Source organism: Dasypus novemcinctus, chromosome 12 (genome assembly GCF_030445035.2).
Source record: "Dasypus novemcinctus isolate mDasNov1 chromosome 12, mDasNov1.1.hap2, whole genome shotgun sequence".
NCBI classification, from domain to species: Eukaryota; Metazoa; Chordata; class Mammalia; order Cingulata; family Dasypodidae; genus Dasypus; species Dasypus novemcinctus.
Genome location: NC_080684.1, coordinates 84381490 through 84395699, shown reverse-complemented (window position 1 = coordinate 84395699; position 14210 = coordinate 84381490). Strand labels below are relative to the sequence as shown.

General features: G+C 36.3%; 1 protein-coding gene across 10 annotated transcripts in view; it reads right to left on the bottom strand.

Moving 5' to 3' along the window:
• The window catches only part of SCYL2 (SCY1 like pseudokinase 2), an 84772-nt gene that overhangs the window by 31231 nt on the left and 39331 nt on the right, over window positions 1–14210 (bottom strand). For all 10 annotated transcript variants that reach the window (XM_058308600.2, XM_058308598.1, XM_012529284.3 and 7 more), the window contains 2 exons: window positions 9796–9953; window positions 7229–7373 (listed from right to left, as the gene is read on the bottom strand). In XM_058308600.2, coding sequence (XP_058164583.1) covers window positions 7229–7373; window positions 9796–9953 — 303 coding nt within the window. The remainder of the gene's footprint in view (window positions 1–7228; window positions 7374–9795; window positions 9954–14210) is intronic.

Genomic DNA, 14210 nt, shown 5'->3' with positions numbered 1-14210 from the left:
GGCCTATTCACCTCTACATAACTTTACTCAGTTTCTGCAGAAAGTACAATGTGGAAAGCAGTACGGCAGTTCTTAAATAATTTACCACATAACCCAGCAATTCCATTCCTAGGTATGTACCCAATGATATTGAAAACAAAAACTCAAACAGATTCAGGTACAACAATGTTCACAGCAACATTGTTCACAATAGCCAAAAGGTGGAAATAATCTAGGTATACTCGATAAATGGCTAAACAAAATGTGGTGAATACATATAGTGGAGTGTTGTTCTGCTATAGGAATAAAGTTCTGAGATATGTTGCAACATGGATAAACTTTGAAAACATGATGTTGAGTGAAACAAGAAAGGCACATAAGGCCTAATAATGCATGATTCTATACACAAAATATCTAGAAATAGCAAATTCAATGAGGCAGAAAGTAGATTAGAGATTACAAGGGAATAAGCAGACAGGGGAAGGAGTTGACGATGTTTGGTAGCAATATAGTGCTTATAAATTTTGCAAAAAATTTAATTATTGATGTGTTATAAAAGCCAAAAGCTACAAATTACACAAACATCCTTCTTCAATGGAATGGCCAGATTAAATTTGTGATATATTCATGAAATGGAATATTACAATTACACCCAGCAATATTGATGAATTTCACAAAGTTGGGCTTGTGAGATGCTGAATAATGTTTCTTTCTTGGTATTGGTGACTGTTACATGAATGTGTTAACATAATTCACTGAGCTCTACGTTTGTGATTTCTGCACTATTTTTTTGTTTTAAACTTCAACAAAATATTTTTAAAACAAAAATGAATGATCTTAACTTCCGACTAAGATTACCCTCCCACGTGAAATAACCAAAGCAGGACAAAACAAATGAAACAAGACTTTCAAGACACTGTACAATTAGGTAACCAAAGATAGTGATACCTGGGAAATAGGAAACAAACTAGGTAAGTCCTTCATTTGCTTAGGGCAATATAGAACATATTCTGGGCCATAAAATAAGACTTCTAAATTTAAAAAAAAAAAAATCAAGTCATGTAAAGTATGTTCTCTAACCACAATGGAATTATATTTGAAAAATAATTTGTTTTTTTAAGCCATCAAATTTGAAATAGTTTGTTACAGCAGCCACAGGAAACTTCCTTTGAAAAATCAGTAAAACTGATAAGACTCTAGTCATACCAACAGAAAAAAAGACACAAATTAACAATATTAAGAATGAAAAAGGGAGAGCAGATGTGTTTCAAGCAGTTGAGTGCCTGCTTCCCACATGGGAGGTCTGGGTTTCAGTTCCCCGTGTCTCCTAAAAACAAGCAAACAAAAATAATCAACTAAGGGGGGGCTAATTTTCCTATGTACAAGGTCCTGAGGTCCAATCCCTAGATCCCAGTACCTCAAAAAAAAAAGAAAAAAAAAAGTGAAATCAATATAGATTCTACAAATATTAAGGATATGAAGAAAATACTATGAAAAATTTTATATCAGTATTTCAACAACTTAGATAAAATGGACCATATGCAAAATTAAGTCAAAATGGATCATAAGCCTAACAGTAAAACCTAAAATTATAAAACTCCTAGAAGAAAATCAAAGAGGACACCTTTTTATCCTTGAATTAGACAAAGATTTCTTAGATATGACACCATAAACACAGTCCATGCAAGAATACATAAATTAAATTTCAATGAAGATTAAAACTGCTCTTCAAAAGACACTTAAAAGAATGACAAGGTAAGCCATATTTTAGTAAAAAAAAATTTTGCAAATCTAGTATGTGACAAAGGACTTCTAGCTATAAGAAAAGAAACAACTCTTTAAAAAAAAAAGGGCAAAGGATTATACAGGCACTTAGCCAAAAAAGATATTCAGATGGCATTGTTCACCAGGGAAATGCAAATTAAAACCACAATGAGATACCAATGAACACCTACTGGAATGGCTAAAATTTAAAAAGCCAAGCACTCCAAGTTTTGGTAAAGGTGTGAAAAAAAATGAACTCTCATAAACCACAGATGGGAATGTAAAATAGTATAATCACTTTGGAAGCTTTTTGGTTTCTTAAAAAGTTATACATATGGGAGAACCAGGATGATGGTGGTAGAGTAAGGAGCTCCTAGAGTCAGCTCCTGCTACAGGGCAGTTAGCAAACACCTAGAGCTCTCTGGAGTTAGCTGAAGCACCTGTTTGGGTGCTCCAGGAGGCCAGAAGAGCATTCTGCAATGTCCTTGGGGGAGAGGAAGAAGGACACTGCCCGTCTACAGAGAAGACTCGTAAGTAGAGCTCTCCAGGCCGCTGAGGCTGGTGCCCATCCTCCACTGGAGGCACAAGCCACCTCGGGAGCTGTTCCGCAGCTGGAATTGAAAGCTCCACTTCCCCAAAACCGGGGAGGAAGAGATGGTTGGGTACCAATTTCAGCTATGATGAGGAAATTCAGTGGGCTACAGTATGATCCTGAGAACAGCTAAGGTTTGAGCATGTCAGGTCAGAAAGAAGCCAGAAGCCACCATCTTAACTCCGCATCTGGCACGAGGGGAAGCGGGGCGGACTGAAAACCCCAGGTGCTGGTGGGGACCAGCTTCTTCCCATCAAGATCACATTGCAGGTCTAGCCTAGGCTCCAGTGCCACCTCCAGCAGGGAGGAAATGTGGGGACCTGCACCAGCATCTCTGGGAAATTACCAGCCAAGCCGGGGAGGCCGGTGATCATCCTACTCTGGCGACTCCCAGGAGCTGCTCTGTGACAGGAATTGGAAGCTCCATTTCCCAGAAACAGGGGAGGAGGAGACTGTTGGCTGCTGATTTCAGCTACTGATTGGGAGACTTGGCTGGCTAAGAAATAATCCCAGGAACAGCTGGGGTGTGAACTAGCCCAAGTAAGAAAAAGGCCAGTAGCCACCGTTCTGACCCCACCCCCAGCCTGAGGGGAAGGCGGGCTGACAGTTTCTTTCAAGAAGATCAGCCTGCAGCCTGCCTCTGGCAGGGAGGGGGCTGAGGAGTTGTGCACCAGCCTATATAGGTAACTGCAGGGAACTTTAGCTGGCATAGACTAAAAATCAGAAGTCTACCAGGGCAACTGTGGTCATCTTAGGACCTGCACTGCAGACTGCTGCCCACACCTGCAGCTCCATCCTTGCCCCAGGTTAGGGGAGAAAGGGACGTGAAGCTTCATCAGCCTCTCTGGGCAACTACAGTCTAGGCCTGCACATGGATTACACCACAGAGCTGTGACTCTGTCCCTAACCCTGGCAAAGGAGAAAGATGGAAGAAGCTTCACTGGTCCCTGGTGCAACGAGGGCAGCTTGAGCCTCCACAGCTTACAGCACCAACTACATGCTTGTCTCCTACTGCAAAACCAGCAAGGGAGAAATGACAGGAAGCCCTAAACTAGAGAGAAAAACTGCACCCAAAAAAATACTCTACTAAGCCAGATGCTAAGACACTAACAAAAAATTACAACCCACACCGAGAAACAGGAAGCTATGGTCCAGTTAAAGGAACAAGATAAGCCCCCAGATGACATAAAGGAGTTGAGACAACTAATTACAGATGTTCAAACAAATCTCCTTAATAAATTCAATGAGATGGATAAAGAGATTAGGGATATTAGGAAGACACTGGATGAGCACAAAGAAGACTTTGAAAGCATACACAGAAAAATAGCAGATCTTATGGGAATGAAAGGTGCAATCAATGAAATTTTTTAAAAAATTGGAATCATATAATAGCAGATTTGAGGAAGCAGAAGAAAAGATTGGTGAGCTTGAAGAAATGGCCTCTGAAAGTGAACATACAAAAGAAGAGATGAAGAAAAGAATGGAAAAAATTGAACAAGGTGTCAGGGTGAAGGACATAGATATAATATCCCTGTCCAAGAAGCACAACCTACTCCCATCCGAAAAAATCCACATAGACCAACTCCAAGACATGTATTCATTAGAATGTCAAAGGCCAAAGACAAAGAGAGAATTCTGAGAGCAGCAAGAGAAAAGTTACACATAACATATAAGGGATATCCAATAAGATTAAGTTAAGATTAAGTGCTGATTTTTCACCAGAAACCATGGAGACAAGACGACAGTGGTCTGATACATTTAAGATACTACAAGAGAAAAATTTCCAACCAAGAATCTTATATCCAGCAAGACTGTCTTTCAAAAATGAGGGCAAAATTAGAATATTCACAGATAAACAGAAACTGAGAGAATTTCTAAACAAGAAACGAGAATTTCAGGAAATACTAAAGGGTGTGCTAGAGCCCGAAATAAAAGACAGGAGAGAGGGGACTGGAAGAGAGTCTAGAAATGAAGATTATATCGATAAAAGTAACTACAAGTGTCAAAAGAGTGGTGAAACTAAAATATGACGATAAAACTCAAATAAGAATAAATTTAACCAATGATGTAAAGCACTTGTATTCAGAAAACTGCAACTCAAAGTTAATTCAAAAAAAGTCCTAAATAACTGGAAGAACACTTCATGCTCATAGATTGGAAGACTAAATATCATTAAGAAATCAATTCTATTCAAACTGATATACCGATTTAATGCAATACCTATAAAAATTCCACCAGCATTAAAGAAAAAATTGAAAACACGATCATTAAATTTATTTGGAAGGGTAAGGAGTCCTGAATAGCCAAAAACATCATAAAAAGGAAAAGTGACCCCTCATCTCCAGACTTTAAATCATAATACCTACCTATAGTGGTAGAAATAACATGGTACTGGCCTAAAGACAGACACAATAGACCAATGTAACCAAATTTCTGGTTCACAAACAGACCCTCACAGGTATGGTGAAGTGATTTTTCACTAGCCTGTCAAACTCACACTGCTCAGAGAGAACAATCCATTCCACAAATGGTGCTGAAAGAATTGGACATCCACAGCTGAATGAAGGAAAGAGGACCCCTATCGCACACTTTATCCAAAAACTAACTCAAAATGGATCAAAAAAATAAAAATAAAAGCAAGACCCATAAAACTTCTAGAAGAAATTATTGGAAAATATCTTCAAGACCTGGTGGTAGGTGGTGGATTCTTAAAGGAGATAAGAGAAGGACTGAGTGGACTATGGATGTTTAATGCACGTAGAAGTTTTAATTTGCTTTACTGTAAAATTGTGGAAATACATAGAATGGATGATAACACACAGTGAGTAACAGCTAGTTTATAAATGGGGATGTGACTGAAAATGGTAGTCTAGTTATGTAAATGCCAACTGACAGAATGGTTGAGAATAATCTAGGAACTGGATAGCACAGTAAACCAAGAGGTGGGTGAGAATTGTGGTTGATGGTACAGATGCCAAGAGTGTCCTTTGTGAGCTAGAACAAATGTATATCACTACTGCAGGGTGTTGGGAATGTGGAGATGCATGGAAAAAATACAGCTGGAGTGACCTATGGACTGTGGTTAGCAGTAATAATATAATATTCTTGCATCTATGCAAAAGATGTACTGTGTTGATACTGAGGCAGTATGGAAAATGTGAGCCAAATGTACACTATGGACATGGCAATAATCAGATGATATTATTTTATCTGTAGCAAAGGACACACCACATTGTGGTGTGTTGATGGAGGAGTGTTGTTTGGGAATTCTTCACATGTGCATGATTGTTTTATAAGTTTACAACTTCTGTCATAAAAGAATATATATTTAAAAAATAATAATAGGGTGGGTTGGGGGAAAAACACATCAAATGAAGATAAGAACTACGATTAGTAGTAAGATCTTGACAGTGTTCTTCCATAGTTTATAACAAATGTCTCATGACAATGCAAGGTGTTAGTGGAAGGTTGATGTATGGGACCCCTGTATGATGTTATGCATGTTTGCTTTGTAAGTTCACAACTCTTATATACACTTAATCGTTTATGTACGTTCATACATAAATGATATAAAAATAATAATAATCAGATTGGTTAGGGGGAAAATACTTCGTTTAGTAGTAATATTTTGACAATACTCTTTAATTATTAGTTAAAAAGGTTTAAAAACAATGCAAGTTAGTGGTGGTAGGGTGAGATGTTATATATGTTTGATGTTATATATGTTAATTTTGTAAGTTCACAACTATTATATACTTACTGTTTATGTATGTTTATGTATAAGTGATATATTTCAATTTAAAAAAAAGTTATACATATGTCTACCATACAACCTAGCCATTCTACCCCGAATTATTTACCCAAAAGAAATGAAAGCATGTCCATCAAAAACTTGTACATGAACGTTCACAGCAGTTTTCTTTGCAATAGCCAAAAACTGGAAACAACCCAAGTGAATATAAACAAACTGCGGTATGTTCATAAAATGAAATACTGCTCAGCAATTAAAAAAAGATCAACTATTGAAAGGCACAATATGGATCAATCTCAAAACAATTATGTTGGCTGAAAGAAGTCAGACAAAAAGAATACATATTATATGATTCCTTTTATAAAATTCTACAAAATGCAAACCAATCCATAGTGACAGAAAGCAGATCAGTGGTTTCCTGGAAAGAGAAGAAGGGATAGATCAGGGTGAGGGAGAGGAGGAGGGTGGGATTATTAGGGGCATAAGGAAACTTTTGGGGGTGACCATTATCTTGGTAGTGCTGATGGTGTCACAGGCATACATGTTAAAACTCAAAAAATCATACACTTTGAATATGTGTGCCAATTATACCTCAATAAAGATTTTATAAAATAATAAAATGATATCTGTTTCCAAGGAACTTAGATTCTATTACATAAACTTACTCTAGAAAACTGAAGGCATTTCAATAAGCAGGAAAAGGAAAGTCAGAAAAAGTAGACATAAATTAAGAAGGCTAACAATACTCTTAATACCTACTAAATAATTTCCTTAAAGATTTAATTTAAAATTTGTATTACTTTTTTTTACTTCAATTTAATATTGTGATTATGGAAAGTATTCACATGGTTAAAATTCATAAAGAAAGGAAACCATCTCTTTGTAAAGCCACGAAGTTCCCCTACCCCAAAGTACCAATGTTCCACATATTTAAAATATATTTAAGTCCAACACCTGAACTGTAGAAAAAAATTCTAGACACAGAAATAATTTTTAAATTATCCCAAAGGTTTACATAAAGTAGTTATTTGAAGATCCCAAAGGTTTAACTAAAGTAGTTTATATGGCTAATAAGTTTGAAATAGCCAAACAATTTTAAAGAAAAATACTCTTTTCATCACATGTTGAATAAAAATACATACCTGAAGCAAACCATATTTGGTTTCTACATCATAAAGTTTATAATCCTTAATGTCTGCAGATATGGGGGAAGGTAGGTTTTCCCAGTTACCAAGAACATTTGCTAAACTGGCAAAAACTGGTTCTGTACAAAATGCCAAGCAATCCCTGTTTTAAAAAAGAAAAATAGCTATTTACTATCATTTTTTCCCCACATTATCAAATCAAATATATATAAAATATCAATATCTTATTCAACTATCAAAAAGAAGGTAGACTAATTTGGATTTAATTTCATTAAAAATACAATACACTTAAACCAGTAGAGAAAAGTCAGGAAGCTTTGTATATGAATATACTGAATAAATCATTCAATCTTTTAAATTATATACTGCGATATTCTGATACTTTTTTTTTAATTCAAGAAGGGGGAAATTAGATATTATTTTCTTTTCCATATGCTTTTCAAATGATTGACATCCTTTATGGAAAATCACTGAACTAACTGGAAATATTGTTACATCACACCTATGATATTTCCCTACTTCCAAGACTAATTTTTAGAACACACTCAAAGGAACATTCAAATTTCCCATGATGCCTCCAAAACAAGTCAGGAAGAAGCCAAAAGGGCATAGCTCCAAGTACCACTTCCACTACTACCAGAGCAGCTTTGCTTTTATCTATTTTTATATGTATATCATTTTTAAAGGTGCCACAGTTTTTTTTTAATTATTGCTCTTTGATATATAAAATACATAAATTCAGCAAATGATAGATGTTAAAATTCCATAACTTACAGTGATCAAGAGCTCAGTTCCTGTATAGGAGGAAAACTGCTCAAATACTCTTAAATCTTTTCTAAGGTTTCCTATGATTCCCAGAATTGATTTATTTTAACAACCCTCTTATTATTTTTTTTCTCTTTGTCCTTATCCACAAATAATTCTTGGGCAAGTCAACATCCATATAATTATGTCTCAATTGTAAGGCCTTTGATCTTTCCTGGATATTCATTTCCATCATCATTACATCACATTCCAGCAGGAATATATCCTCTCCAAGACCCCATCACAGCTACTCACCAGTCATTTACTTCCTATCCTTTCATTATTTCCACCAGACTCAGCTTCCTATTACTTTTATTCAACAAATTCAACTATATTATACTCCACATTCCTTTTTCTCCCCAAACCAACTCAACAATAAACTTAACTGAGCAAGTTTCTTTTACTCTCCTGCTTAAGTCATAGAATACAGTTGAAGGAAAAAGTAGGACGCCGAATTTCTTTGTAAACTTAGTGTAAAGTCATACAGACTTTAATATTGCTTTTTTTATTTTTCAACATTCAAGAACATTTGTTCAAAGCCCTCATTTAATTTTATGGCCTCCTATATCTACTGTTCACCTATTATCCACATTCTACTTCATTCATCTAACATGAATGATCTAATTGCCTTAAACTTCACCTTAGAATATTATTGATTCCTTAAATATCCTCCTAAATTTTCCTTTGAGTTTTTATCATTTGACAGCAATCCCTCCTGTTTCTTTCCCTGGTTCTTCTTTCTTCTCTGCATTTCAAGGTTCAGTCCTCAGTACTCTGCTCTTTTGATACACACAGTTGAAAAACTCATTTTTTCATGGTTTTAACTATTGCCTCTATATTACTCACTCCCATTATATTTCACTAACTCAGGACTTTTATCTGGATTACTTTTTCTACAGTACATATCTTTTGGGTAATTCCAGCGTCATCTCAACATTAGTAATTCATTACAGGAAATTATTTTTTCATTTCCTAAAATATCCCAAACTATTCCCATTTTTATCAATGTTATTAAAAATTTTACAATTAAACAATGAACATGCCTTAAAGTAACCCCTGAATTACCAATTCGTAATTGCCAATAAATTCCTAGTCCTAAAATGTTTAAGCTACAGGGATAGAAAAAGTATAAAACATTGGCCCTGCTCCCCTCAAGAGACCTAAAATGTAATTATGAGATAAAAGATATCTCGATAAAAGTTAAAACAACAGGATGGGTAAGATGTAGAAACCACTGCACAGGAAATACCACAAAAAGGAATCAACAAAGCTCAGAACAAGTATGGCAAACAAGACTTAGTCTGCTCTGGGATACAGGGTTCACCACAGCAAGTGTTACAGAAGAGACAATAAATAGAGCATTCTTCTGAATTTATTCATAAAAAGAGGAGTAATAAAAACCTAATGAAAAGGGGATAAGAAATTCTAGAAACCAGCAAGGACAACTACTTTAAGGTAAGAATTGTATTCTACACATCCCTTCTGTCTTCCATTTTGACCATCACAGTGCTGAACATACTGTAGGTATTTAAATACAAATTCATGGCAAATATGAAAAAAGCCTTTAATATTTCAATGAAACATACATATATATATAGACAATGCAAATAAATTTTAGAAAGCACTAATTTTCCACAAGAATTCAACACTTAGTTTATAAGAATTTTTCACTGTCATTTTACTGTATAGACAGATTTCAAATATACAGTTAATTTTAACCACGCATAAAGTTTTTTCAGTAAAGTTTTATAAAAATTTACCTGGATTCTTCTAAAGGATGTTGGACAGTAAGAAGTCGAGGGTGTCGTAGCCGAGTTAGCTGTTGAACTCCTCGTTTTAGACAATCGATTATTTGATCCTTCTCAAATTTCTGATATTTGTCAATCAGCTTTTTATCAAAGACAAAAACAGCTACTTCCTAATAAAAGAATTGTTACTAATTTTAATCAAGAAATACATAAAAATAAATTTAATGAGTGTCACAAAAGTCTACAAATAGAAATAACTAAAAACTAATGCCATGAAAACTTTAGCACCAATTAATACTTTTCTGATATCTAAGTTAGTTTCCTCATAGTTAGTATATGTGAGTATTTTTAAAGGCATAAGACCAAAAGCCTTCATTTAAAGAATATAGAAAATCTCCAAATCTGAACTCTGGTATCAGAGGTATGTAATATCACAACCTCCTTCCTCCAAATAGTAAGCTCTTATTTAATCAGAATTCAAATAAAAGTTCAAATGTTTTAAAAATTCAAAATTCTATTTATAGAGTACACTACAAAATCTTGAAGTATTTTTTTGAAAGAAAGGTTGTCAGGAAATGTCTGTCTATTTAAAAACAACTAATTTTAATGCATCTTTTAAATGAGTTAATCTATACTCTCATTCCGTTCTGTCCCCCATCATCTGACTTGTTAAGGGCTGTAAGTGAAGCTAGTTACCAGTACAGGAAGCTATAGCCCCACCATCACCCTTGGAAGTCATTCACAGTTTATACATATCCCTTTTAACATGTTCTTTTTTTAATTCTCTCAGTTACTCAAGAAAAAAGAGTTCTCATCCAGTTATCCATTCTTAATATAACAGCCAAAAAAATAGTTCTATTATTATCTCACATGTACAGTACATCAATTATACTAGGTCTCCTTAATAATGCAAAGAAAACTGATAAAGTCAGAAATAAAATTGGAAATGAATCAACACTAGTTTTCCAAAATTCTTTGAAAGGTTTTTTAATGACTTTCTCAGGTTTTTATAAATCTCTAAATCTACTGGCATTCAACTCTAATATCCAGTATAGTAGCCTTCCATGTTATTGCTTTGTTCTTCTAATTTTCTTCTTCTTCTTTTTTTTTTTTTCTACATTAGAATTATAGTTCTCACAAGTTAGGCTGGCAACCTAATCACCTAACAGATTTATTACAGAATTCCAAACCAACATAATTCTCAAACACAACTCAAGTTGGAGGTTTCCTAGGTACTCTCTAAGTTAAGGATTTTAGAGGATTGAGTTGCTGAAAAATAAAGGTACTATTTAGTAAACATAATTAATTCAAACAATCCATTCCAAGCTTCATGAATAAAATGGCATTTACTATTAATATAATAGAAGTGTATATGCACAGCACTCAAAACACCAGCATTAGACAGACTACAGCAGAGTTTGAGTCAATTTCCCTAAAACTGACCACCTGACCTTGGATAAGTTTTCTCATCAGTAAAATGGGGATACATTACAGTAAGAATGCTTCATAGGATCACTGAAGAGTAAATGAGGACTTACAGGAAGACAGACAAAAGGCAGAGAGATCACTTGTCTCCCAGAAAAAATAGCTAGAGGTTAGGTAGAGACTGTCTGGAGAGCCGCTCTTGGGCTCAGGACATCAGAGGAAGGCCAGACACCACCAAGAAGCCAGAGGGGTGAAAGCAAGGGAATCTCAGCTGGCTAAAAACTCCTTTGAGTAGAGCTGCAAAAGCAGCAGTGGAACAGTATGGAACAAATAGCAGTGTGCACACTGCAGCAGCTGTGGACTGCCATGGCTAGGGACTGAGGAGGTTGCAGGGGTCTTCTTCCCCAAGAAAGGGGAGAAGGAATATAGCCTACGGCAAATTCAGATTTTGGCTAAGGAAATTGGTCTGCTACATACGGGGGTCCTACACTTCCAGGTCTAATGGGGGACAACATTGTTTGCCCTGAGAGTCTGTAGGGAGCTAAAGATAATTAACTTTCTCAAACACACACCAAGGGAGGGTGTGGCCTGCCAAAGGTGGAGAACAGCCTGAGGACATTGCTTCTGTACCACCCACCTGCCTGAGAAGTTACACTGAATGCATCCCCGCTTAGCACCTGTGGTCTGAGCTGAGAGGCCTGCCAAAAGGCGCCACCTGCTGGCCAGACCACAAAAGTGCACAAAAAGGAAAAATAATAATAAAAGAGCAAGCAAATGATTTCACTTCTACCATCTCCAAGGCCCTTGGAAACTGGCCTGCACCCCATTACCAGGTCATTAGCCTTAGTATGAGCAGTTAAATAGGGACAATCCTAAATATCTAGAACAAATTGAACCAAGAGCCAAAGAACAGTTGTAGCACATAGCTACTTAACAGTAAATCCCTAGGCAAGAGAGAGAAACTGAACATCAGTAAACTCAGCATCAGAATCAGATGCCTCGGGAAGCAGATGTGGCTCAACTGATAAAACATCCACCTACCATATAGGAGGTCCAGGGTTCAAACCCAGGGCCTCCTGGCCTGTGTGGTGAGCTGGCCCACGCACAGTGCTGCTGAGTGCAAGGAGTGCCATGTCACACAGGGGTGTCCCCTGCGTAAGGGAGCCCCACACTCAATGAGAGTCGCCCCGTGCAAAAAAAAGCATAGCCACCCAGGAGTGGCGCACACACGGAGAGATGACACAGCAAGATAATGCAACAAAAAGAAACTCAGATTCCCAGGGCCACCAAGAATACAAACGGACACAAAAGAACACACAGCAAATGAACACGAGAGCAGACAACATGGGGGAAGGGGAGAGAAAGAAATAAAATCTTAAAAAAAAAAAAAAACAGATGCCTCAACATCAGCTGCAAGCCATATAAAGAAAAAGGAAGATATGACTCAGGCAAAGCTTCAATGGGACACAGGAATTAAAAGAGCTAATCAATGAGGGTCATACAAATCTCTTAAATCAAATCATGGAGTTGAGGGACAACATGGTTAAAGAATAAAAGACATTAAGAAGACAGTGAGTGAGCATGAAGAAAATTTTGAAATGTTGGATAAAAAAAATAAGACTATGGGAATGAAAGAACCAATAAGCGAGACTGAAAATACAATAGAGGCACACAACAGCAGATTTGAAATCATGGAAGAAAGAATCAATGACATAGAGGAAAGAACTGAAATTGAAGCGAAAGAAGAACAGAGAGACAAAAGACTGGAAAAAAATGAGCAGGGGCTCAGAGAGTTGAAGGGTAACACAAAGGGCAACAACATACATGTTATGGGAGTTCCAGAAGTAAATGAGAAGGGAAAAGGGGCAGAAAGTATTTGAGGAAACAATAGTTCTCTCATGAAAAACATGAATATAAGTCTCCAGGAAGCACAGCATATTCAATTAGAATAAATCCAATTAGACCTACCCGAAGACACATAATATGCAGAATGCCAAATGCCAAAGATGAAAAGAAAATTCTAAAAGCATCAGGGGAAAAGCAAAACATCACATACAAGGGATGTCCAATAAGACCTACTGCAGATTTCTCCTCAGAAACCATGCAGGTAAGAAGGCAGTGGTACTGAAAGATAAAGACTACCAGTCAAGAATTCTTTATCAGGCAAACTGTCCTTCCAATACGACAGTGAGCTTAAAATAGTCACAAATAAACAGAAACTAAGAGTTTATAAACAACAAACCAGCTCTGCAGGAAACACTAAAGTGAGTTCTGCAGTTAGAAAAGTCAGTAATGAGAGGTTTGGAGGAATGTAGGAAGGAATACTAGCAAAAAGGATAACCAAAAGAGTAAAAAGACAGACGAAAATAAGATATGACAAATCAAAGCCAAAGGATAAAATGGCTTAAGTAATGCCTATAAAGTAATAAAATTGAATGCTAATGGATTAAACTCCCCAAACAAAAGACATAGGCTGATGGAATGGATAAGATAACATAAGCCATTCATACGCTGTTTACAGAAGACTCACCTTAGACCCAAGGAGGCAAACAGACTGAAAGTAAAAGGTTAGAAAAAGGTATTTCATGCAAATAGTAAGCAAAGGAGAGCAGGAGTAGCTATACTGGTGTCAGACAAAACTGACTTTAAATGAAAAAAGGTGATGAGACAAAGAAAGCCTTTATATATTAATAAAAGGGACACTCCACCAGGAAGGAATAACAGTCATAAATATCTATGCACCTATCCAGGGTGCCCCAAAATACATGAGGCAAACTCGGGCAAAATTGAAAGGAGAAAAAGACATCTCTACAATAACAGTTGGAGACTACAACATGCCAGTCACATCAATAGAGAGAATAACTAGACAGAAGATCAACAAGGAAACAGAGAACTTGAACAATATAATAAACAAGCTGGACCTGACATATACAGAACACTGTACCCCAAATCAGCAGGTTACACATTCTTTTCAAGTGCTCATGGTAAGCAGGGGTGGTACA